This window comes from Sus scrofa, chromosome 7 (assembly GCF_000003025.6).
Source record: "Sus scrofa isolate TJ Tabasco breed Duroc chromosome 7, Sscrofa11.1, whole genome shotgun sequence".
In the NCBI taxonomy this organism is placed as follows: Eukaryota; Metazoa; Chordata; class Mammalia; order Artiodactyla; family Suidae; genus Sus; species Sus scrofa.
The window spans coordinates 16100725-16127975 of record NC_010449.5 but is presented as its reverse complement, the minus strand read 5'-3'; the positions used below and the strand labels follow the sequence as shown (position 1 = coordinate 16127975).

General features: G+C 37.8%; 1 protein-coding gene across 10 annotated transcripts in view; it reads right to left on the bottom strand.

Annotated features, from left to right (window-relative positions):
• CDKAL1 (CDK5 regulatory subunit associated protein 1 like 1) overlaps window positions 1-27251 on the bottom strand; it is a 658999-nt gene that overhangs the window by 441668 nt on the left and 190080 nt on the right. For all 10 annotated transcript variants that reach the window (XM_005665616.2, XM_005665619.3, XM_005665620.3 and 7 more), the window contains 2 exons: window positions 27195-27243; window positions 434-554 (listed from right to left, as the gene is read on the bottom strand). In XM_005665616.2, the coding sequence (XP_005665673.1) occupies window positions 434-554; window positions 27195-27243 (170 nt within the window). The remainder of the gene's footprint in view (window positions 1-433; window positions 555-27194; window positions 27244-27251) is intronic.

Here is a 27251-nt window from a genome sequence, read left to right as displayed (position 1 = left end):
TCATAAGAGTAACACCTTAAAACGTGCATTTCAGATAGTTAATAATCAAAACATGGTTAGGATCTTGTATCTTATCACATACAATAACCTTATTGCAAAAATAGTCAAAAATGATGGGTGTATTAACCATTTCACCGAAAGAAATAACTCTTCCTATAAAGATTTTAACCAAGGGGATAACTGAAAAATAAAATCCATGTTTATTACCAAAAAGGAGAAGTGAGAATGATGTTAATCAAAAATAAAAACTCTTGCTGCAAAAATAAATGCAGAGAGTGAACATCTTAGAGGCAAGAATATTCATGTGCTTTCAAGCTTTCTGATTTTCCTTTCCCCTGGAAATGTCCAACTACTTTTCTAGAGCAAATGGTTAGGGACAAAAAGGAATTCGTCGAGTATTCCTGAATGTTTTAAAAGTTAGAGAGAGGCTTACCCAGTATTGATAGAAATGATTTCTATCAGTGGATTCTTCCTAATCTTTGGCAAATCCAATCGTGCGCCCCCCAACCGTTTTCCATTATCCTTTTTTTGCCCCAGAAGTCTCACAGAGTGACCTTCAAATAAAGCACATAAATACATGTTATCATGAGTCACATCACTTCACTTTAATTTTCTGCTTTCAACGAATGTGTTAATAATTGCATTTAACTTTTTCTTTTATGAAAACAAAAACAACCTGGAGAAGACGTGACCACCGAACTTAAGAAATACTACCAAAAGGAAAAGCAGCTGTGCTCGACTCCTGCTGTCAAAAGTGCTTTGCTTGTAATATCTGCACATCCATACTGCACAGATGAGAGAAACAGAAACATCCTCAGATGTGTCGTCCCACAAGGTACACATGCTCCCTAGCATAGACCAGATGTGTACACGAAGCAGGAACAGTTCACTTGGGCACTGGGCCTGCAAGCCAACTGCACAAGCAGATTATCTGCTCAAAGCAAACTGTAAATCAAAGAAGAAAAGAATAATAAGGCTGAGATAAAATGATACTTCAGGGTTGGATTTTAAGAACAAAAGTTTCTAAACTTATTTTTGGAAAAGCATTACAAAAGAAAATCAGAACACTTCTAAAGCCCATTAAAATCATGAATTAACTGCAGAGTTGTAGAAAAGTTGAAATAGTACAAAGACTTCCCATTCCCTTCTGATTTCCCTCATTATTATTTTCCATAATTGTCGAAAATTTCCTCTCTCTATATATACATATTGTTTTGTATAACTTTATTGAGGTACATCCTATAAAACTCACCCATTATAAGTATACAATTCAATGATTTTAAATAAACTTACACAGCTGCACAATCATCACAACCTATTTTTAGAACATTTCCATCACCCCCCAAATTCCCTCGAGCTTATTTATAGTCTATTCATGCTCACATACCAACTACATTACATTTTGTTAAACTGTCAACCAGGCTGATGAATGTCTGGATTGTTTCCAATTAATACCATATAATAATGCTTCTATGAATATTCAAATAGAGGGCTTCATGTTGACATAGGTGTTCATTTCTTTTGGGTAGATTCCTAGGAAAAGAACTGCTGGCTCATATCATAAATTTACATTTAACTTTATAAGAAACAACTGTTTTCCAAAGAAGGGCTACCATTTTATATCCCACCAGCAATGTATGAGGGTTTGAGTTTCACCGTATTGTCACCAAGACTGTATACTGTAAGTTCTGACAACAGCTATTCTCATGGGCATGTAGTGGTGTATCATTGTGCTTTGAATGACAATGCATTCCGTACCGACTAATGATACTGAGCACCTTTTCATGTGATTAGCCACCTGTCTTCCTGTTTGGGAAAATGCTGTGATGGTTTATTGTACATGTCAACTTGACTAGCCACAGGGTGCCCAGACATTCAGTGAAAAATTACTTTGAGTGTAGAAGGGTGTTTCTGGATGAGACAGACATTTGGACGTTCTGATCGGTAGACTGAGTAAAGCAGACTGCTCTCCCTAACAATGGTGGACATTATCCAATTAATTGAAGACCTGAATAGAACAAAAAGGCTAAGTAAGAGGGAACTCCTCCTGTCTGATGGTTAAGCTGGGTAATTGGTCTTCCCCAGCCTTGAGACGGAAGTATCAGCACTTTTGGGGTCTCACACCTGCCCAGTTGCAGACTGGAACTTACGCCATCAACCCTCCTGATTCTCAGGCCTTGGGACTTAGACTGGAACCACGCATAAGCTCTCCTGAGCCTTAGCCTGCCAAATGCAGACACTGGGGATTCTCAGCCTCCATGCTGGTGGGAGCCAATACTTTATAATACATCTCTTTACACACAGACACACACACACACACAGACACACACATATCATGTTGGTTCTGTTTTCTCTGGAGAACCCTCACTAAATATAAAAGGCTACTCCAGGGAATTCCCATTATGGCACAGTAGAAACGAATCCAATTAGTGTCCAAGAGGACGTGGGTTCAATCCCTGGCCTCATTCATTTGGTCAGGGATCCGACTTTGTCATGGGCTGTGGAGTAGTTCATGGGCATGGCTTGGATCCCGAGTTGCTGATGCTGTGTTATAGGCTGCCAGGTGTGGCTCCAATTGGACCCCTAGCCTGGGACCTCCATATGCAGCAGGTGCGCCCCTAAAAAGCAAAAATAAATAAATAAATAAAAGTCCACTCCAGTATTTCGCCAATAATTTAGTTGTAGTACTTGTCTTATTATTGAATTATAAGAATTCTTTATATATTCTAGTTATATAACCTTTATGAGATATAAGATCTGTAAATATTTTCTCTCGGTGGCTTATAGTTTCACTTTCATAATGGTCTCTTGAAAACTAAATGTTTTTTAATTTAATGAAGTTTAATTTATTGATATTTTATTTTATAGTCCATGCTTTGGATAGCATATCTAAGAACTTGTTGCCTAGCCCAAGAGCACAAAGATTTCTCCTACATTTTCTACTAGAAGTTTTATCATTTTCACTCGTATAGTTAGGTCTGGGCACACTTTATTACTTTCTGTGTATAATAAAGGTCTCAGTTTATTTTTCCATATAGATATTCAATTGTCCTAGTGTCATTTCTCTTTCCTCCTTTATGCCACTGTCCTCATACATATTATCATATACAGTTGTATAAAACCTAAAATACAGTGCTACAACTGATGTTTTATACAACTGTGTATGTATATATACATTTTTCTTTTTTTAGGGCCATGAGGCATATGTAAGTTCCCAGGCCAGGGGGTTGAATCAGCGCTATGGCTGCCAGCCTATGCCACAGCCACAGCAATGTGAGAAACAAACCACCTCTGTGACCTACACCACAGCTCACGGCAATGCTGGATCCCTGGCCACTGGGGGAGGCCAAGGATAGAGCCTTCATCCTCATGGATACTGGTCAGATTCATTTCTTCTGTGCCACAACGGGAAATCCACAACTGTATTTTTTTCAAAAGAGGGAAAAAATATGAAAAAATATAGAGTACCATATATTTACCCACATAATTACCACTTCCCGTACTCTTTGTTTCCTCCTGGGAATTTTCATTTGGTACTGCTTCCTTTCTGCCTGAAAAATTATCTTTAGGATTTCTTATAAAGTAAGTCTGCTGGCAACAAAATTCTTTATTTGGAAATGGCTTTATTTTGCATCATTTGTAAAGGAACTTTTGCTGGATATAGAATTCTTAGTTGGCGGTTTTGTTTTCTGAGCAATGACTATATCATTCCACTGTCTTGACCTCTATTGCTTCTGATGAGAAATTAACTATTAATCTTGTGTTATTCTTCTGTACATAATGTCTCATTTCTCTCCTAAAGCTGTCAATATTTTCTCTCTCAACAATCTGACTGAGATATGTTATAGGGGTGGGTCTCTGGGATTTTCCTACAAGATTCATTTAGAATTTTTGAACCCAAAAGCAGTGGTTTTCATCAAATTGGAAAGTTTTCATCCAGCACCGTTTAAAACTGTTTTTGTTGCTGTTGTTATTCTTTTCTGTATCCTTTTCTTTTGTAACTCCCATGACACATTTGTTGGTGTGCCAGATGTTGTCCCCTGGTCTTTGAGGTCCTTTCCATTCTTCTGTTCTCGTAGCCAAATTGGGTCATTGATCTTGGTCTATCCCGATTCACTGAGTTTTTTTCTTTAGCCATCTCAAAACTGCACTTGAGCCACTCTAATGCATAAGGTTTTGTACCGGTTACTGTATTTTTCAACTCCAGATTTCCTACTGGTTCCCTTTTATAATTTTTATCTCTCTCTAATTATGTATTTAAGTCACCGTCATCATCCTTTCCTTAAATACTTTTAACATGGTTTCACTGAGTTCTCTGGTCTTTGCTAAATCCAACATTCTGCCACTCAAAGACAATCTATACCGACCACTTTCCTCCCCTCGAATATGTTTATATTTGTTTTCTTTGCATATATCAAAATATTGTGTTGAATACTGGAAGTTTTAGGTAATATATTGTAGCAACTCTCAATTCACACACATTCCCCAGAGATTATTGCTGTCTTTGTTTAGTAACTTACCTGAACTACATTTATGAAGTCAGAGTCTCCTCAATGAGTGGTCATTGATCTCCCCCTTTTTTTTTTTTTTCTCCTCAAGCATAATGTCTCAGCAGTTAATCTGCATAACTTTTTGTTAAGTCAAGGATGGGTCACACATTTGCCCAAACACCTTAAACAAGTATGATTCCTACTATGTGCTGATTGATCTGTGTATGAGCTGAGAGCAGTCAAACTCGGGGAAATTTTCAAGTCTGCCCTACCTTTTACTTTCTTGTGAGCTTTCCCAGGTCCTCTCTCACCTTCTCAGAATGTGCATGCAAGCTCTGGCAGACAGATAAAGTTCAGGTGGCTTGGGCCCACTCTGGTCCCTACTGTGTGTGTGTGCACAACTGCTAGTGAAGACTTATCATGAGTATCCTCTGCCTCACTTCCCAGAAGGTGCGGTTAAATCTGCTGTCAGTCTGACTACCATTTGAGCTAAAAAGGATTACAACTTCAGGCGGGTGGAGCCAGAGACCCCCACCCCCACCTCTTAACCCCTCAACCCACCACCCCCAGTCGCTTGCCATAAAAATCTCTACTTCAATTCACAGTTCTGCAAATTAGCTGAGCCTTCTTAGGAGCAGCAGTGAAGCTGCTGGTTTTCACAGCCTGCTCCGCCCTGGTTGAACAATCTTGCCCACAGAGCTGAGGAAGGAAAATGGGAATAGCCCCAGGCACAAACACCACAGACTCACACTGCTCTCTTACCCAAAACTCAGCTGTTTTCACAAACAAACACTTCTCAGTTTGCTGACTGCTTGTAGTCAAACTCCAGAGTGCTAGAATGGCTTATTTTTGACCATTTGTCCAGTTTTACTGTTGCTTGTGGAGAGATCTATTGCTCTTTTCACACCTTTAAGCCACAAGCAAATCAAAACCAACTTTTAAAAGCAATTATTTAAAATAACTTCAAGGGAGTTCCCATCGTGGCTCGGTGGTAACGAACCCAACTAGTACTGCTCAGTGGGTTAAGGATCTGGCATTGCTGTGAGCTGTGGTGTGGGTCGCTGATGGGGCTCAGATCCCCCATTGTGGTGACTGTAGCGTAGGCCAGCAGTTGTAGCTCTGATTCCACCACTAGCCTGGGAACTTCCACATGCCACGGGTTCGGCCCTAAAAAGACAAAAAACAAAAATTAATTAATTAACTTCAAACATATAATTAGGGCAGAGAGAAGATTCTAAGCAATTACATAGATGTTTCATCACCCCTTATTTCAAAAAGATATATTGCTTAAATATCTCCTGTACAGACAGCTTTTCAGGATCAAAAGTAATAAAACCATCAGTCATGGCCTTTTTGCACTAATCGCTTTAATAAACATTAAGTACTCCATTCAGTCTGAAAATTCTTACTTGGATGGAGAAACATAGCTAGACTCGAGCAGGCAAGCATTTGACATACCAGATTTCACAGATTTTCAAGATAAGTTGAACTCTTCAATCACAAGTCCAGTTAATGAAGAGGTGAGCAAGATTGGCGTGATAACATAATAGTTCTCTGAGAGATGCCAAAAGTTCAATAATGACTATGCAAAGGCATGCTATTTTCATACTAGCATGAGACAAATTTCATTATATCCTGCTGAGACTTCAGTAATATGAGTCTGTACTAATAACATTTGATAAATTATTCATCTTCACTATCTACATGCAAATAAAGGAACATATCTCTGCCTGATGATATAATGAGTTATTTTCCAATCCAATGATTCATTAAAGAGTGGCAGACCTAACAATAGCCTGTATTTTTTTTAATTGAAAAATATACTGCATTAAAAACAAAGTAGGAAATAACATAAAAACCCTTCATTATATCCGACCAAAGCTGAAAGGAAGGAATTTCAACCACATGATGATTATTTAATAAAAAAAAAAAAAAAAGAAAGAAAAACCCCTCGGAGAATAAAACTTTTACTTGTTGTATACCATCTGTTTTATAAGTTCTTGTGCAATCAGAATTGCTGTTTCAAATTAACTCCTTAAATCTAGAGACCACAGAATAAAAACATATACTACCCACTATGTGTGCAGTTATTGATATTACCACCTAAAACAAACTGAAATTTGAGAGGCTAACAAATAAAACTGAAAGAGATGTTTTAAGGTATATCTTTGGGATGAAAGGGAAAAGAAAGACTTAGGAACAGGGAAATATACTGAAGGAATAAAGATGTGAAAGGTAAAAAAGGTACCTTTGGGAGCAAATTTATATTGAAAATGAACATGCTATAATTATTAAGGGTCCAAGAAGCAAGGACGCTCATACACTGCTTCCGTGTGGTCCCCTCTGGTGAGCCACTGATCCTAGCACCGTGATAGAAAAAAAGAATGCTGCTCAGTGAGTACTGACTTATCTTCTGACTACTGCAAATTTTACTACTCTTGGTGCCTAGATTGAAGAGAAAGGGAGGAAGAAAAGAAATCAGGACAACAGAGTTTGAAAGAAAAGCAGACGGAAAAAATATCAGTTTTTACCTCATTTCAACCACATGTAATAAGAAATTAAAGGAGGAAGTGCTAATAGGAACAGATGGGAACAATGGTACTCAGTGTAGCCAGATCAACTGATACTAACATGGACCACAGAGGAGACCGTGATAACGACGGACGCGATTAAAAGTAGAGATACGCCAGCGTAACACAAGGATGAAAAAAGAAGACGGCATTATATGTAGAATGGGACATTCACAAATGTTCTATTTCCAAGATCTTTTATCTTTTCCATTTTCAATGTAAATTCACATTTCATATCCTCTAAATAATGGTCAAATATGTCTCACTGGGCTTATTAACCATCTTTAATAAACATCTCCCATAACTTGCTACTTACAAGTGTCAGATAAAATTCAGTCCTGTTAAAACCAAATTTAATTTTAAGCCTGAGGCTTTCAGCAGTTATTTATAAATCAGCTACAAAACCCTGATTCTGTGCTGGTTTTTACATTTGATCTAATCCACCAAAGAATGTTAGTAAACCATTTTATTAGCTAAAATTATTATATGTTACAAAATATTGAATCAAAAGCTAGCTTGTTTTATATCATTGACTACTACATGCACACTCGTGAATTCATAATACTAGAAAACTTACATGAAAAAAGAAAGGTATGCTTTGTATAATAACTGCTATACTCGTTGAATCAATAGTCAGTGTTGTTTATGGATCTTCATGAGCAAAAAATCTTTTCCAAGCCCCACAGTGCTAATTGCAATGCAAAACATCCCACTCATACATACTAGAAAGCCCAGTCTGTCAACATGTCAGGAAGCCAATTATAATGGTCATTCATTCACAGGCAGAAAAGAACCAATCTCTGGAATATAAGCATGTGTGCGTGCATGCACGCACACACACACACTCTCTCTCTCTGAGTGACAGAAACAGAACTATCAAAAAATAAATAAAATTTATAATTAAATTATGTCTCTACATACAAACCAATTTTCCCCCCTCTGGATCTCAAAGCTAAAGAATATCATTACACATTATAGAAGCACTAGTAATCCGGCAAGTTAGACTCCAATTGTTTATTTCTTTTCCCTTGAATTTCTTTCTCTTCCAAAGACTCTATAAACAGCCAGACGTTCCTTCAATACTTCATTCATCCCACCCAATTTTAAAGACCATCCACTGTTTCCTTAGTATGTGACCACCCACCTCCACCACCACAAGAGGCCTCATGCCAAGGTTTTTCATCTCTTACTAACTGCTCTCACTTCACACAAAATCAGTCCTATTAACAGACATTCAGAAGACCTATCTGAACCCTAAACTGGGTCGGCCTGCTGGAATGCTTCCTAAGAAAACAATCCAACACGATGCTGGGGGCAGATGGTAAGAGAAGACTGGCAGAAAATTTAAGAAAAAAGGGGAAAAAAAAGTGTAAATGTACTAAAGACATCAATTCCCGTTTAAGTAAATATAGTCCCATCAATTTGAATACTGTTTAAGAATATTAAAAAGGAATGCTCAATTTACTGTTTTTCTAAAAAATGCTTGGGAGTTGTAACTTGACAGATCCTTCACAGGCTTTTTAACTCCTTGATTAGAAAGACAAACAAAAATTTAGCCCAACTTCTCTCTACTCCATTCAATGTCATTCCTCATATGTAAGCTCCTCCCAAGAAAGCCAGCATTCTCCAATATTCACACCTAAGGAACTCTCCCTTGAAATATTTCCCCTTTAAAAGAAGGAAGCAAAGTAAAACAAAGAAGTTGGGTTAAGTGAAAGAAGCAGCTTCATCATTAAGTCTAGGCTGGAAAACATTACCCAAAATGCTAGAACTGACTCAAAAACCAAAATCATTACAACATAAGTGCCAATGTTAGCTACTAAGATAACAGCAAGTATGAAGAAAGGTACCTGGGAGTTCCAGAGGAAACTAATCAAACTAGTATCCATGAGGATGAGGGTTCAATCCCTGGCCTCACTCAGTGGATCAGGGATCTGGCATTGCCATGAGCTGTGGTGTAGGTCGCAGACATGGCTCGGATCCTGCGTTGCTGTGGCTGGCATAGGCCGGAAGCTGTAGCTCAGATTCAACCCTAGGCCCATAGCCTGGGAACTTCCATATGTTGCAGGTGTAGTCCTAAAAAAAAAAAAGAGAGAGAGAGAGAGGTACCCAGAACAATGACACCCATCACACCTAGAAAAAGACATTAAAGTGAAAGAGTAAGAATCAACTATCCAAAAAGACAGAATTCAGAGCATGTTTTTTGCCTTTTTTTTTTTTTTTTTTTGGTCTTTTTGCCTTTTCTAGGGCCACTCCCGTGGCATATGGAAGTTCCCAGGCTAGGGTCTAATCAAGAGCTGTAGCCACCGGCCTACGCCAGAGCCACAGCACCTCGGGATCCAAGCTCTGTCTGCAACCTACACCACAGCTCACAGCAATGCCGGATCCTTAACCCACTGAGCAAGGCCAGGGATCAAACCCACAACCTCATGGTTCCAAGTCGATTCGTTAACCATTGAGCCATGAAGGAACTCCCAAAGCATGTGTTAAAGTATAAGTGAAGAGAGTCTACTAAGGTTCTCATGTTACCAGCGTGCATTTCCAGAGTTTTGGGGTTGGAGAAGAAGCTACGGTCAGGTCATAATACAAAATTTAAATCCCCTAAAAGCCTGAGGATTATTTACTACCAAAAGTCTTGTTGCATTGGAAAAAAAAGTATCTACTCAATAACTATAATAATGTGAAGTTTATGTATGATCCAGAATTGCAAAGATGTAAAGACGAAAACGTATGTTGGATTGGAGTATTCTGAGGTATCTTTTTTTCTTCCATTTGTACGGCATTGTTGGTACAACTAATAACTATTTTAAGGTCATTACTAAGCAAATAATAGATGTAACAAATAATACACATAAGCAAGGTATCTTCTTACAGTAAGGCAGATACCTTCTGGAGGCAAATTACCAGAAGCATTTAATTTTGTATCTTAATTACATCTTTTGCAAGTGGATACACCTGTGTGACAGTAGAGGGAGATGTGTGTGATGCCAACTTATTTTTCACAATCTAAATCTACATCAAAACATTCAATAGTCAAAGCAATCAGTAACTCCCCATTAGTACTGACCCTTAAAAGAATTCAGGTTCTTGGCTATTTTGCTACAACAGGCTCTCCTGAATTCTAAATTAAAGTAACTCTAAGGCTCTAATATTTATAGCAATAAAGCTATCTGATGCTGCAGTTTCAGTCAGTAAAGTACCATAGCAGCAATGCAAGAACTGAATCACAGCTCACACTCAAATCTATATTCTCCAAATTACTGTACCAGGTGATGAAAGCAGAGATAACAGACCTTATAGGAGATGGTATTCAAGCTCCTTAGAAATGAGAACAACAAAATACAAGAATAAGGAAACTGGAAGCCACATTTAACTTTTAAAAACTGATCATGAGTAAAAATGTCAAGTTCCTCCTACTATTCCTCAAGTTATTATAGTGTGACAGAGGAGAGATGGGAAGCAAAGAAAGTTGGAGTGTTGTCCCATCCATAGATCTTAAAAATTCCCATCTGTCCATCTCCAACTAGAGATCAATGCACCTGTGCCGCAGGCAGTATAAAAGCAATCTAAAAGGGAGCAAGTTAGGAAGGGGGCATCTGGCACTTATTTACTGGCTTTAAATTCACACTCTTAGTCCTCAACCCCTTGTGACAGGCATCATCACTGCCCTTCTACAGAAACAGAGACAGTGAGATAAGTACAGAAATGTCAGAAAAACCAAAAGGATATACATTTTATATCACATTAATGCACATGGCAGAACTGAAACAAAAGTTCCAAAATGCTACAGATCAACTTAAAAAATGATGTATGAAATGTTATTTTTATCAGTATTTAGATACAACATAAAATCTCCCCAAATACCCTCTCCCTCCAAAAAAAACCTATTCTGTCCTGACTTTTGCCCTAAAAGGACCCAAGTTCTTTGGGAAAATGAACTTGTAAACAAATAACTGGAATGAAGTGTCAGGAACGGTCTGATCAAGGATTTTAAGGGCAGGGGTCCACTTTCCTCCAAAGCATCAGGAAAAGCTTGGAGGAGAAATGACGCTATAGTGCAGGAGGTTGCACAGACAGGGCAGAATTTATGTATATGACTGCAGACACGTCACAGCCCATTTAGACACAATACCACTAACTCAGCAGGCACAGTCCTTTGCTGTAATTCCTATCTGTTCATTTTCCTCTTCTTAAAACTATCCCTAAAGCCAGAATTCACTGAAAAGATCCATTAAGACTTGGCATAAAGGAGCTCCACTGTGAAAAATCACACCTTCAAAATCAAATGCCTCTCAACATAGTTTATGAGGTAGAAATTATGTAGGCTTGAGATGCATTCTTTGTTCTAATCAAAAGACTGGTCAAACACTTTAAAAACTTCATTTTAAGAAGTTACAATGAACATTGGTCATGAACTATTAAAGACTGAACGTTATCTACATCGAAAGCCTTCTGGTTACAGCTCCAATACTTACATGGCCTAAAAACACAATCAGAATTGAGAACACAGGCCACATCCTTACGAAATGTGCAAAGATTCTCCTGACCTAATCATTTGATAGCAAAAACAGTATAATGTGTTTTTCACCTTAAAACCTTCAAAAATTACCCTCAAAAAACACACCCAAGAGAATTTCCTCTACGGAATCTCTTATTTTTTTTTTTTAATTCTTAGATTAGCTATTTATTGGTTGCTTACAGTTAAGGAATACTTTTACTCGCATTACCTCAAGCACCTTTACAGAAGATAAATCTTTTCAGAATTTTTTTTAATGTAACAAATCTTTATTAACTCCTTACCAAAATAATAATAATAATAATAATAAGCTGTTGTGTTGGCACAAAATAAAATGGCAAGTAAAACTGAGAAGGGGGAGAGGGAAAAAGAGATCGAAGAGGAAGAAGAAATGTGAAGGAATAAGATGTGTGCGTGAGGCTCTGCAAGGAACTCGGAATGGGTGAGCAGGGACCTCAGTCAACAGGCAGAGGGATGGAGAGAAGAGCAAGGGGTCTCACTTACTCACTTCCCTCCATTCAAGGTAAGCAGCTTAACAGAATGTACAGAACGAGAGATTAGAGGACTGGGTTTCAAATTATAGTACAATGCTGCCTCAACTGTGTAATCAGTAATGGCAGGGTTCCTGTGGAGTACAAATGAATTAATGTATACGAAAGGGTAAGCTACAAAGAGCCAGACAGAAGTTAATTACAGTTGCTACTATAATTAATGCAATTGTAATCCTATCAAGACCCATAATGCTAATGACGTTTCTCTCGAAAGCAAGAAGGCAAGGAGATTTTTTAAAACTTTTCAACACTGGAAGTTAAAGTCAGATCCCATTTATTTTTAAACCTCTGGAGAGCTAGGAAATAGGTCACAAATAATTGCACTGATAATGATAATCAGATTTGCGAAAGATTTTTTAAGTATATAAATGAAAGTAGATTCAAGGTCATTGCTATCAAATCACCCCCTTGCATTCCCATTCAAGTTCTTGAATAAGAGAGAAGAACAGCAGATGACCCTGGGTGAGTCTAGGCACAGGTGCCCAGAGAGCCAGGACTGCTTTCCCACCCCAGGACATGACAGGGTCTTATTGCCATACCAGTGGCTCACAATGACAGTGAATCTAGAGGAGGGTGACGTGGCAACCCCCAGCTTCTCCAGCTTCCCCAGGTTCTGGTAAACCACTCTGCCATCTCTCAGCTCTGGCAGGAGTCCCTCTCCTAGGTAACACCTTGAATCACTGCTGCAGGTGATGTTCACACCTTACATTAAATCCTCTGAAATTACTTTTTTCCCCCAGCAATGCCAGTCACCAAGATGAAAACTGCCTGTCTGAGTCCTGAAAATAAACATGTCCCAAGGAAGAAATGAAAGTTACTTCAGAGAAGCAAACACTGGGAGGTGCAGGGCCTATAGCCACGCAGGATGGGATTACTATGGAATGGAGTAAGGCAAAGGAGTCAGGGAAATGGGCTTTACTAGAGACCTTCTTCACAGGAAAGAGAGAGAGAGACATACAAAAGAAAAATGCATGGTAGGTCTGCCACAAATGCCTTCAACTTCATTTTCTAAGTAGGAAGGCAGAGGGAAAGAAAAGGTAAAATCTGGAATTCCCATGGGTGGCTCAGTGGAAACAAATCTGATAGTGTCCATGAGGACGCAGGTTTGATCCCTGGCCTCACTCAGTGGGTTAAGGATCCAGTGTTGCCATGAGCTGTGGTGTATGTAGCTCACAGACACAGCCCAGATCCTGTGTTGCTGTCCTGTGATCCCGTGGAGTAGGCCAGCAGCTACAGCTCTGATTCAATCCCAGCCTGGGAACTTCATATGCCGAGAGGGCAGCCCTAAAAAGATAAAAGATGGGAAAAAAAAAAAAAAAAGGTAAACTCTGTATGTGAAGATTAGAATGTGAGAAAAACTGATCACATCATACTAACTTTTGCTAGAGATCACTGTCCAAAATGTCAACATCCCATTCTAATGGAGGGCTCGGAAACTTGGTTTATATTGCAGACTCCAACATTCCTAGAATTTCAGAATTGAAGGGACCTTCCACACCTCAATTTACGACCCAAGAAATGGGTCAGTGTGGCTTCTTAACCGCAACACTGTTAGCAGTAGAACCAGGCATTTCAATTCAGCTCTTCCTATTCTCAATCCACGGTGCTCATCTATTGCAGCACCACACATCAGAGCAGCTTAAAGAAAGGGTGCACTGGAATTTCCAGAGTTACAATAAGGTTTAATTTGTTAGGAACCATCTTTTATAAAGACATTTCAATTACTGTTTCTTTATTACTCAATAAAATGTATGCTTTGTTATAAAACAGTAGTACTGATAAACTTCTACTTAAAAATCCATCCAGTTGATATCCTAACTGGAAGATTCTGCAAATGAGTTTCCCCCCTCGAACTAGTAAGTAAATGAAATTAGTTTATTCTCTCAGTATCAGAAGTAACTGCTGCACATATGCTATATGCTTTGTAGAATCTTATAGAAGGTAGTTTTTTTTTTTTTTTTTTGACTTTTTGCCATTTCTTGGGCCGCTCCCGCGGTATACGGAGGTTCCCAGGCTAGGGGTCTAATGGGAGCTGTAGCTGCCAGCCTACACCAGAGCCACAGCAACACAGGATCCGAGCCGTGTCTGCAACCTACACCATAGCTCACGGCAATGCCAGATTGTTAACCCATGAGCAAGGCCAGGGATTGAACCCGAAACTCATGGTTCCTAGTCGGGTTCGTTAACCACTGCGCCACAACGGGAACTTCGAAGGTACTTTTTTTTTTTTTTTTTTTTTTTTTTTAATGCCCACAGCGTATGGAAGTTCCTGGGCCAGGGGCTGAATCTAAGCCACAGCTGCAACCTATGGTTATGTACTGTTTAACCCAATGAGGCAGGATGGGGATCAGCCCACACCTCTGAGATGACCCAAGCCACTATAGTCAGATTCTTACCCCACTGCACTACAGTGGGAACTCCTAGAATGAACTTTTAAATGAAAAGATATGGGAGTTCCTATCATGGCTGTGGTTAACAAATCCAACTAGGAACCATGAAGTTGAGGGTTCGATCCCTGGTCTCGCTCAGTGGATTAAGGATCCGGCATTGCCCTGAGCTGTGGGGTAGGTCACAGACACAGCTGGGATCCCGAATTGCTGTGGTGCTGGCATAGGCCAGCGGCTACAGCTCCTATTGGACCCTAGCCTTGGAACCTCCATATGCCGCAGGTGCAGCCCTAGAAAAGACAAAAAGATCAAATAAAAAAAAAAATTAAAAAATAAATGAAAAGACACACATGTTCAAATATTCAATACAAAACTTTTGAGCATTCTTTCTCTATACCAATTGCTAATAATATTAACTTTTCTAAGGAGAGGTCAGTGACATTACCTAATAAATGACATCCTACAACTTGTCTGATTAAGAAAACTCTTGTATAGTCAAAATTTTCAAGAAAGAGAGAAAATCAGATTTAAATTTCCTTTCTAGTTACATCTGAGCAAGCAAATTACTCTATGCTGCCAGTTTTTTCACTTGGCTGTGATATAATGTATGATTTTACTAGCAATAAAATATTTGCTTTTGAATAAATTTTTCAAAGATGATCATAATTCTTAATTTTTATGTATTTTTGCTCTTGAAGTTTTAGATAATATACCTCTAACATTAACTGGTTTCCACTTTATATTTCTATTTTTACAGAAACCAGGTATCAAGAACTAAAGAATTGCCAATACAATACAGTTTCCTATTGTGTTAAGACCAGTCAATCTGAAACAGAAAAATATCAGAATCAACCTACAACTTCACCTTCTACTCAAAAAACATAATAAGTTGCTAGGATTACTTTCTCTAAGTTTATAATCCCAATTATTCTCATTACCTTTTTCTAAATAAAAATAGTGGGTTCTTTAAATGAACACAAACTTTTCCAGATATGCAATAAAGCACATATATGCAGGCAGAGTATAAAAGCAGTATACCACATGCCAATTCTCTAAAAAGCTAGCTACAATAAAGGAAGAACTTAAAAATATTAAAGTTTTTTTAAAATTATATTAATTTTCATGTTTTCTACAAGAGCTTCAAAGCAGGATAGTTTATCCACTTGGCATTTTTTACTAAATAAATCCTAGTAAATAGAAATTAGAACCTTAGGGAACCCTCCTGCCCTGTTGGTGGCAATGTAAATTGGCACAACCACTATGGAGAACAGTATGGAGGTACCTTAGAAAACTATACATAGAACTACCATATGACCCAGCAATCCCACTCTGGGCATATATCTGGACAAAACTTTCCTTGAAAAAGACACATGCACCTGCACGTTCATTGCACCACTATTCACAATAGCTGGAAACAACCTAAATGTCCATGACAGATGATTGGATTAAGAAGATGTGGTATATATACACAATGGAATACTACATAGCCATAAAAAAGAACAAAATAATGCCATTTGCAGCAACATGGGTGGAACTAGAGACTCACATACTAAGTAAGGTTAGTCAGAAACAGAAAGACAAATACCATATGATTTCACTTATAACTGGAATCTAATATATGGCACAAATGAACCTTTCCACAGAAAAAAAAAATTATGGACACAGAGAACAGACTGTGGTTGCCAAGAGGGAGAGGAAAGGGACTGGGAATTTGGGGTTAATAGATGCAAACTATTGCCTTTGGAATGGATAAGCAATGAGATCCTGCTGTGTAGCACTGGGAACTATGTCTGGTCACTTGTGATGGAGCATGATAATGTGAGAAAAAAGAATGTATACATGTATGTGTCACTGGGCACCTTGCTGTGCAGTATAAAATTGACAGAACACTGTAAATCAGCTATAATGGAAAAAATAAAAATCATTATAAAAAAAGAAATTGAACCTTGGGACTAAGAAATTCTTATATCTGAGAATACCAAATACTTGAAATGAAAATTATTAATATATAGACATGACTAATATTCAAACTTTATAAACTATTTAACAGTTTTCACAAAAGTTTCTACCATAATTCATTTTTAGAGAATTCAAAAATACTTGTAGTCTCACCTTGATCCAATCTGCAAAGGCAGTATTAAGATTTGCAAAGAGTTAACATATAAATCCAATTTGTACAGCAGGTAAGTCCTTGTTAATATTTAAACAAGGAAGGATGGGGTTATTCTACCAGACAGATCAGGGGGACCACTAACATAAGGACTAGGTCATGGGAAGGCTGAGAGGTTCAAGTTAATTTCCTTCCCTTGTTTTGAATAGTTAAATCCAGTGAACCATTATAACGGCCTTATGTGAAAACGACAATACGATCATCAACCTAACAAACCGTTCAACACTGTGCACCCTACCATTCCCACCCTTGAATGAAGAAATCAAACTTAATGAAATACCCAAGTCTTCATATCAATAAACTGCACTGATAATAAAAGATGGCTGCAAACCATAAGATAATGCGTCTTTGAACAAAAAGGAAATTTAAGTGATGAACACAAAAAAGCAGTGTAAATTTAAGACAAACCAAAATATATAAAACAATTCTGAAGCTGGCAGAGCAGAATTCACCTGGGGGACATATTTAAGCATTTACTTGAGTTTTAAAAGCTTTAACGGCAGAAACATAAATACTTAACTACTTTTATTTTTAAAAAAAGATACACAAAATTATTTAAAATGTTTAAAGAAGACTCTTTCAAGAACATCTATTGGTTATTTTGTAGTAGATAATAATGGGATTCTTAGTATTTTTGTGGCTGGAAATAAGACTGATAATTTAGCTAATAAAGTCATAAGTTATAGAAATACAGACAAGATGTGACATGGTGGTTTCTCTAATAAACAGTCCTGTCCAGTCATTATTACAAACCAGCCATTATAGAATAAAGTGATGTGGAAAATCAACTTGCAGTCCTACGATACAACTTTGCTCTTTGGGGCCATAAAGAAATTTGCCTGTTCTTATGTTTAAAATTATTATGATCTGAAAAAGGATATCTAAAAGAGGTACAAATGAAGAAAAAAAGGAAAGAAATTCATTCTATAAATAATGTATATAGAAGCACAGAGGACAAATAAGTAAAGCTAGAGGACTACAGTTATTTAGGGGGAACCAACGAAGGGGAGAGAAGGAAAGATGACTGGAAAGGACATAAAATGACACATCCTAGAAGGTGGCAAAGTGCAATGTTTACCAAATTCTAATCACATATTAACACGGTACATAAACTTAAAACAAATGGGCTCACTGAAAAAGACCCAAGTAACAGAAACAAATTTCTGGCCCTTTTAGTTGTCAGAAGGCAGAAGTTATCACCTATCTAATTACACCAGTGAGACTGTGAAGTGTTCCCAAGACATAAAACCAAGGCACAACTTTTTCTACCACATCCAGACTACAGTAACTACATCAAAAGGTTATACCTTATAAGAGGACGCATAAAAGTATCCTTTTAAAGCACATTCTGAAAATCAAGAAAATTGTTTTACTGAAAAGCAAATACTGAAAAAGCAGATGTGCTTCTATGAAGTCCAGTATTATCCCAGATGCACCAAGCTACATATCTAAGCTCAATTCACTTGTTAAGTTTGGAAACATCCTCAAGTAAATCTCCACTGGACTTTGTAGGGATGTTACTAAGTCATTAACACAGATAAAAACCACACTTGAAATAGTTCCGTCTTGTAGTCTCAATTTACAAAGAGTTTATACTTTAAATCAGCATCAAATGCAAAGTAAAATTCTGACAGAGTGAAGATTAATAGCAATGTGTTAAATAAGAAAGAGTTGTTTGTGAAGTACCCTGGGAATTTAGGTCAGCCAAATCCAAGATCGCATCAATTACTGAGAAGTTGGAAATGGAAAATCAATTAAACTTGCAGATTGTACCATATTGGGAAAGCCTTGAATTCCCAACACTGGAGGCATCTGGAATTAGACTAAATGAAATACCAGCACACATACTAAAACAACAGAGGCCTCCTTTATTAGAGACTGACTAGGGAAGAAGCATGACTTAACAGTAAAAACATTTTCTATTTTCAATACACAAAATTTATTTGCAATCACTTGTCTTAAGTCACCTGTTAGACTCTTTTAGAAAGACAAGAATTTCTTTTAAGGATTTTTTTGTTTAGAGGACTTCATACACATATATCAGAAGAAATCTCCAGATTTATATTTCCTTCAAAGCTTTTATAGCAAAAAACAAACAACAACAACAACAAAAATCCTTAATGACCATGTAAATGAAGACTAAGATATATATGAGTATTTTTTAAAGAAAAAAAATGTGAATCCTTTAAACACTGTCCTTCTTCCCTTAGATTTAATTATATATCTTGTTGAACTATCAAGATAATACAAAAGAAAATCCTAAAATCATTATAATATGGTCTCTCCTAAAGGAAATGCTTTAAATGGATGGGATTTTCAGGCCACAAACAAAAGAATGAGAACTTATTCAGATGAACTTAAATTGTCCATTTTGCTCCAACATATATAAATGCCATATACTTTGTATGGTTTTATTGTAACTATAATAAATATAAATATTTTAATCACCAATGTATCATAATAATACGTTTTCTAAAACATTACTTAGATAACATGAGAAGAATGCAAACACACTGTGGCAGAGGCTGTATGTGCAAACTGCCTTCAAGGAAGACATATGAAGAGAGCCCAACACGAATCAAATATGGAAACAAGAGAGTTACAGCAAAATCCCCTAGAAAGGCTGTTTTCCATCTGGCCTTCTGGGCAGAGCCTTCTTCTCCATGGAGCATTTATCAATCAGGGTCCCAGCAAAGCAGATGGCACACTGCATAATTGAAGAGATTTTAATAAAGGGACTATTTACTAAAATTTGGCAAGGTTAGGAAAACCAACAAGAGACAATCCAATAGTCTCAGGCTAGCAACTGTGGGGTGTTGTTTTCATCTCTGGGACTGAAAAAGGAAAGGAAAGGGAGTCATAGGAACCTGGAGAAACAGATGAATAGAGAGGGCCACCTGACATGAGCTATGACCTTCTGGTAAGGAACTCAACCAGTCTAGGATGAGCAGGGAAAGAGGGAGTGAGACAGGGGAACAAATTCTGTCTCAGGCTCCAGTCACAGCTCCAACCTCTAACTGGAGAAAGTATCCAGCTGATGAAGTCCACAAAGGTCTGCCTGCATGGACACATATCAAGGTGGAGAAGCATGGAGAATCAATCTGGAGGGCAAAGAGGATTTATCTACTTCTTTTCAAGATCCCAAATGAACGTGAAGCAAATGGCAAATACAACACAAGACACATCAAACAGTCCAGATGTATATATGGAATTAACAGAAGAAACAGTGAAAGTGGTATACTGAGGTAGAAGTCACAAGTTACTCTGGTAGGTAACAGGCAACCACAAGCAGGAATAAAATCATCCCAGATAATTAGAGCCATATATACGGTCTGATTGAAAAGAGAGTCACTGCTATCAAAGATCAGATAGATTATTCCAGCAGCCTAAGTATTAGGAGGTAGTATCAAGGAGGTAATCAAGAAATATTAACATGATTTTCCCTTAATATAGCCAAGGTACCTCAAAAAAGTCTTATTCTCTCCATTTTAAACTGAGAAAACTGAGTCTAAGAAAAGTTAACTTACCAAAAGACAACCAAGAAGCAGTTAACCACTACAAAGACCACTAATTTGTGCTGTCTAAATGAAGTATTGGCAACAGAAAATGAAGAAGGGGAATTTCACCAATAGGCCCAGGTCTCCATTAGCCCAGAGATCTCATAGGAGTCACTTAACCCCTTCCTGGATCAGCTTCCTTATCAGCAAAGTAAGGGCATCTACCAAAATTATTTCTTCCATCTCTAAAATTGTTGCATCCCTAAAATGTAATTCTTCAGCCTTCCCAACCTCAAACCAACCAGCCAATGAACATCCATATCAACTTCATCTTCAACTCATCTCTTGCTGTAGACTATCACAATTAAATCCAACTCAATCTCTCCAATGAATCCACTTAGGCAAATCTCTTCAGTGGGAAGCTATCCATATTAACCTACACTGGAGGCGACAGGCCTTCTGTGACATTGTGATATAAGAAGTACATATTTGGTCACCATCCCTGGTTCCTGATACAGATCTCCTAAAACTCTCAAGCTTTCCTGAGAGAGAGGAGCATCTTTTGTTATTATTAAGCCTCTTTCAAGCACATCTGAATCTGTGCTAATGAGTTCGCTCTTGGAAGAAAGACACTGGTTGGTATTATCTCTGATGCCATATGGTGCAACATATTTTCATATGCTTATTTTCCACCTGTATATCTTCTTTGGTGAGTTTTCTGATAAGGTCATGGCCCATTTTTTAATCAAGTTGTTTATTTTCTTAGTGTTGGGTTTTAAGTTATTTGTATATTTCAGGTAATAGTTCTTCATCAGATACATATTTTGCAAATATTTTCTTGAAGCGTGTGACTTGTCTTTCCATTCTCTTGACGTCTTTTGCGGAGCAAAAGATTTTAATTTTAATGAGGTTCAGCTCATCTATTATTTCTTTCATGGACTGTGCCTTTTGGTGTTGCATCAAGAAAGTCATCATATCCTATGTGATCTTCATTGTTAAAATTTTTTTCTTTTTTTTTTTTTGTCTTTTTGCTATTTCTTTGGGCCACTCCTGCGGCATATGGAGGTTCCCAGGCTAGGGGTCGAATATGAGCTGTAGCCACTGGCCTACACCAGAGCCACAGCAACGCGGGATCCGAGCTGCGTCTGCAATCTACACCACAGCTCACAGCAACGACGGATCATTAACCCACTGAGCACGGGCAGGGACCTAACCCGCAACCTCATGGTTCCTAATCGGATTCGTTAACCACTGCGCCACGACGGGAACTCCTAAAATTTTTTTTCAAGTTCCGAGTTTATTTTTTTAAATTAGTCAATGAATTTTATTACATTTATAGTTGCACAATGATCATCACGACCCGATTTTATAGCATTTCCATTTCAAAATCCAGTCATTAATTTTTTAAAAAAATATTTAGAGCTGGTATATGCCGGTACTCAAGCAACAGTACCCTCAAGCATCCCAAAGCACTGCTTTAAGAAGGTCAACTGAACAACCATTAAGGCAAAGATTCTCCACTGGCAGAGAGCGGAGCAGTCATAATGGGATGCGAATGGAGTGTCAAATTTAAGAGCACAGCGTCAGAGTCAGACTGCCTAGATTCAGATTCCAACTCTGCCACTTAACATACTACCTGAATGGCCCTATGTCAACTTCCTCATCTGAAAAATGGGGAAAATAGAGAGACTCACTTCACCTCACGGTACTGCTGAAAATTAAATGACTTACTCTGTGCTTACCATGGTGCCTGCCACACTATGATTGATAGCATAAAAAATGCTAGTATTTCTAGACCCTCCAAGATGGGGTTGGGGCATAGTTTAAAAAAAAAAAAAATCAAAATTATCACTGCTGCAATTTTTCTTTCTTTTTTTTTTTTTTTTTTGGTCATTTCTAGGGCCACTCTCTCGGCATATGGAGGTTCCCAGGCTAGGGGTCTAATCGGAGCTGCAGCTGCCAGCCTACGCCAGAGCCACAGAAACGCGGGATCCGAGCCGCATCTGCAACCTACACCACAGCTCACGGCAACGCCGATCGTAACTCACTGAGCAAGGGCAGGGATAGAACCCGCAACCTCATGGTCGGATTCTTTAACCACTGCAACACAACGGGAACTCCACTGCTACAATTTTTAACCATAATATTTTGTTTTATTTTGGCATTTCATGAAGACTATATTCTATAGTCTATAGATAGGTATATTCTCAAGTTTTCATATTCTGTGGTCATCTAATAAATCAAAGATCCAAAATTAATGAATAAAAGTATGTGGAAGAGAGTAAATACAAGCCAGCAGGAAAAGCATGTGGTTAAAAAAAAAAAAAAATCTCAACTTGGTGGAATAGATCATTTTTTAAACACAAAATTCCCATTTATAACAAAAATGGTTAAAATTTTTTTTTAATTTTTTTTTTTATTTTCCCACTCTACAGCAAGGGGGTCAGGTTATCCTTACATGTATACATTACATTTTTTCCCCCACCCTTTCTTCTGTTGCAACATGAGTATCTAGACATAGTTCTCAATGCTATTCAGCAGGATCTCCTTGTAAATCTATTCTAAGTTGTGTCTGATAAGCCCAAGCTCCCGATCCCCCCCACTCCCTCCCCCTCCCATCAGGCAACCACAAGTCTCTTCTCCAAGTCCATGATTTTCTTTTCTGAGGAGATGTTCGTTTGTGCTGGATATTAGATTCCAGTTATAAGTAATATCATACGGTATTTGTCTTTGTCTTTCTGGCTCATTTCACTCAGTATGAGATTCTCTAGTTCCATCCATGTTGCTGCAAATGGCATTATGTCATTCTTTTTTATGGCTGAGTAGTATTCCATTGTGTATATATACCACCTCTTCCGAATCCAATCATCTGTCGATGGACATTTGGGTTGTTTCCATGTCCTGGCTATTGTGAATAGTGCTGCAATGAACATGCGGGTGCATGTGTCTCTTTTAAGTAGAGCTTTGTCCGGATAGATGCCCAAGAGTGGGATTGCGGGGTCATATGGAAGTTCTATGGATAGATTTCTAAGGTATCTCCAGACTGTTCTCCATAGTGGCTGTACCAGTTTACATTCCCACCAACAGTGCAGGAGGGTTCCCTTTTCTCCACAGCCCCTCCAGCACTTGTTATTTGTGGATTTATTAATGATGGCCATTCTGACTGGTGTGAGGTGGTATCTCATGGTAGTTTTGATTTGCATTTCTCTTATAATCAGCGATGTTGAGCATTTTTTCATGTGTTTGTTGGCCATCTGTATATCTTCTTTGGAGAAATGTCTATTCAGGTCTTTTGCCCATTTTTCCATTGATTGATTGGTTTTTTTGCTCTTGGGTTGTATAAGTTGTTTGTATATTCTAGAGATTAAGCCCTTGTCAGTTGCATCATTTGAAACTATTTTCTCCCATTCTGTAAGTTGTCTTTTTGTTTTCTTTTGGGTTTCCTTTGCTGTGCAAAAGCTTTTCAGTTTGATGAGGTCCCATGGGTTTCTTTTTGCTCTAATTTCTATTGCTTTGGGAGACTGACCTGAGAAAATATTCATGATGTTGATGTCAGAGAGTGTTTTGCCTATGTTTTCTTCTAGGAGTTTGATGGTGTCCTGTCGTATATTTAAGTCTTTCAGCCATTTGGAGTTTATTTTTGTGCATGGTCTGAGGGTGTGTTCTCGTTTCATTGCTTTGCATGCTGCTGTCCAGGTTTCCCAGCAATGCTTGCTGAATAGACTTTCTTTTTCCCATTTTATGTTCTTGCCTCCCTTGTCAAAGTTTAACTGACCGTAGGTGTCAGAGTTTATTTCCAGATTCTCTATTCTGTTCCATTGGTCTCTCTGTCTGTTTTGGTACCAATACCACACTGTTTTGATGACTGTGGCTTTGTAGTATTTCTTGAAGTCTGGGAGAGTTATGCCTCCTGCTTGGTTTTTGTTTCTCAGGATTGCTTTGGCGATTCTGGGTCTTTTGTGGTTCCATATAAATGTTTGGATTGTTTGTTCTAGTTCTGTGAAAAATGTCATGGGTTATTTGATAGGGATTGCCTTGAATCTGTAGATTGCTTTGGGTAGTATGGCCATTTTTACAATATTGATTTTTCCAATCCAGGAACATGGAATATCTTTCCATTTCTTTACATCTTCTTTGATTTCTTTGATTAAAGTTTTATAGTTCTCGGCATATAGGTCCTTTACCTCCTTGGTCAGGTGTATTCCGAGGTATTTGATTTTGTGAGGTACAATTTTAAAAGGTATCGTATTTTTGTATTCCTTTTCTAATGTTTCATTGCTGGTATACAGAAATGCAACTGACTTCTGAATGTTAATCTTATATCCTGCCACTTTGCTGAATTTATTAATCAGTTCAAGGAGTTTTGGGGTTGAGTCCTTAGGGTTTTCTAGGTATAGTATCATATCATCTGCATACAGTACAGTTTGATCTCTTCTCTTCCTATATGGATGCCTTTGATTTCTTTTGTTTGTCTAATTGCTGTGGCTAGGACTTCCAAAACTATGTTGAAGAGCAGTGGTGAGAGTGGGCATCCCTGTCTTGTTCCAGATTTGAGTGAGAAGGCTTTCAGTTTTTCCCCATTGAGGATTATATTTGCTGTGGGTTTATCATAAATGGCTTTGATTATATTCAGGAATGTTCCCTCTATACCCACTTTGGCGAGGGTCTTGATCATAAATGGATGTTGAACTTTGTCAAATGCTTTTTCTGCATCTATTGAGATGATCATATGATTTTTGACTTTTTTTTGTTAACGTGGTGTATGATGCTGATTGATTTGCGTATATTGAACCATCCTTGTGAACCTGGGATGAACCCAACCTGGTCATGGTGTATAATTTTTTTGGTATGTTGTTGGATTCGGTTGGCTAAGATTTTGTTGAGAATTTTTGCATCTATATTCATCAATGATATTGGGCGATAGTTTTCTTTTTTGGTGGTATCTCTGCCTGGTTTTGGAATGAGGGTGATGGTGGCATCATAGAATGTCTTTGGGAGTATTTCTTCTTCTTCAACCTTTTGAAAGAGTTTAAGGAGGATGGGCACCAATTCCTCTTTATATGTTTGATAAAATTCACCTGTGAAGCCATCTGGTCCTGGACTTTTATTTGTAGGGAGTGATTTTATGACCTCTTCAATTTCATTTCTAGTGATTGGTCTGTTCAGTTGGTCTGTTTCTGCTTGATTCAGTTTTGGCAGGCTGTAAGATTCTAGAAAATTGTCCATTTCTTCCAGATGTCAAACTTGTGCCATACAGTTGTTCATAGTATTCTCTTATGGTTTTTTGTATTTCTGCTGTATCCGTTGTGATTTGTCCTTCTTCATTTATAATTTTGGTTATTTGGGTTCTCTCCTCTTTTTAGTGAGTCTGGCCAGGGGTTTGTCAATTTTGTTCACCTTTTCAAAGAACCAGCTATGGTTTTATTAATTTTCTCTATTGTTTTTTGAGTCTCTATTTTATTGATTTCTTCTTTGATCTTTATAATTTCCTTCCTTCTGCTGACTTTAGGACTTTTTTGTTCTTCTTTTTCTAATTCATTTAGGTGGAGGGTTAAGTTGTCAATTTGGGATCTTTCTTCTTTTTTGAGAAAGGCCTGTATTGCTATAAACTTCCCTCTGAGCACTGCTTTCGCAGCATCCCATAGATTTTGAGAGGTTGTGTCTTCATTATCATTTGTTTCAAGGTAGTTTTTAATTTCCTTTTTGATTTCCTCATTGACCCATTGGTTTTTTAGTAGCATGTTGTTTAGTCTCCATGTAGTAGGTTTTTTCTCTAAAAATGGTTAAAAATTTAAGTGAGGGAGTTCCCGTCATGGCGCAGTGGTTAACAATCCCACTAGGAACCATGAGGTTGAGGGTTCGGTCCCCGCCCTTGCTCAGTGGGTTAATGATCCGGCATTGCCGTGAGCTGTGGTATAGGTTGCAGATGCGGCTCGGATCCCGCGTTGCTGTGGCTCTGGCGTAGGCCAGAGGCTACGGCTCCAATTAGTCCCCTAGCCTGGGAACCTCCATATGCCGCAGGAGTGGCCCAAAGAAATAGCAAAAAGACAAAAAAAAAAAATTAAGTGAGAACCTTAATCCATTTAACTTATTTTAGTATCATTTCATCAGTTTTCATTTGTACTACTCTAACAGAAGAGTAGACAATAAATATTTTAAAATTAAGCCACAGAATTAAGAATTGTTTATTCTTCAGTGGCTTCAATAAAAATCTGTTTCAAGGAACACTGGCTAATGAAGCAGTCAAAGCATAATTCTATTTTCTGGTGTAACTACAAAAATTATACAAGGAGAAGAAACAAAATTGAATACTGGAGTTCCTGTCATGACACGGAAGAAACAAATTCAACTAGGTTGAACCCATGAGGTTGCGGGTTCGATCCCTGGCCTGGCTGAGTAGGTTAAAGATCCAGCGTTGCCGTGAGTGTGGTGTAGGTCGCAGACGTGGCTCAGATCTGGCATTGTGTGGTTGTGGCATAGGCCAGCGGCAACAACTCCAATTAGATCCCTACCCTGGGAACCTCCATATGCTGCAGGTATGGCCCTAAAAAGCAAAAAAAAAAAAAAAAAAAAAAGAAAAAAGAAAAAGAAAAATTGAATACTACTGTTAAAAGTACTTTCAGAAAGGATAGCTACAAATGATTATGTGATATAAAAACATAAAATGTCAATTATATCCCAGGAAAAACAATGCAAATAGAAGCATAACTTTATTCTAAAATTGATTAAATTGTCTTCCTGATCTGAACTTCAAACTAAAGCTATTTTACACTAAAATAAAAATAAGATTTTTTTTGTTTTAAAAAGACTATGACTTGACCTCATTTATAAGCCAACCAAGTATATGCCTCCTACATTGGAATGGTCAATGCACAAAGCAGTCAAGGACAAAATTTTATGATTTTGACCAAAGATAACTTTCATAAAAATGCTTAACAAATGTTACCTAAGTAGTATTTTTATAATACAGTTCAAATAATACATAATGTGCTTATCTCACTTTCACCAATTACCTTTAATTGTTTCCTCCACAACTTCTACCACTCGATCTATCTGTTGAACCTAAAAAG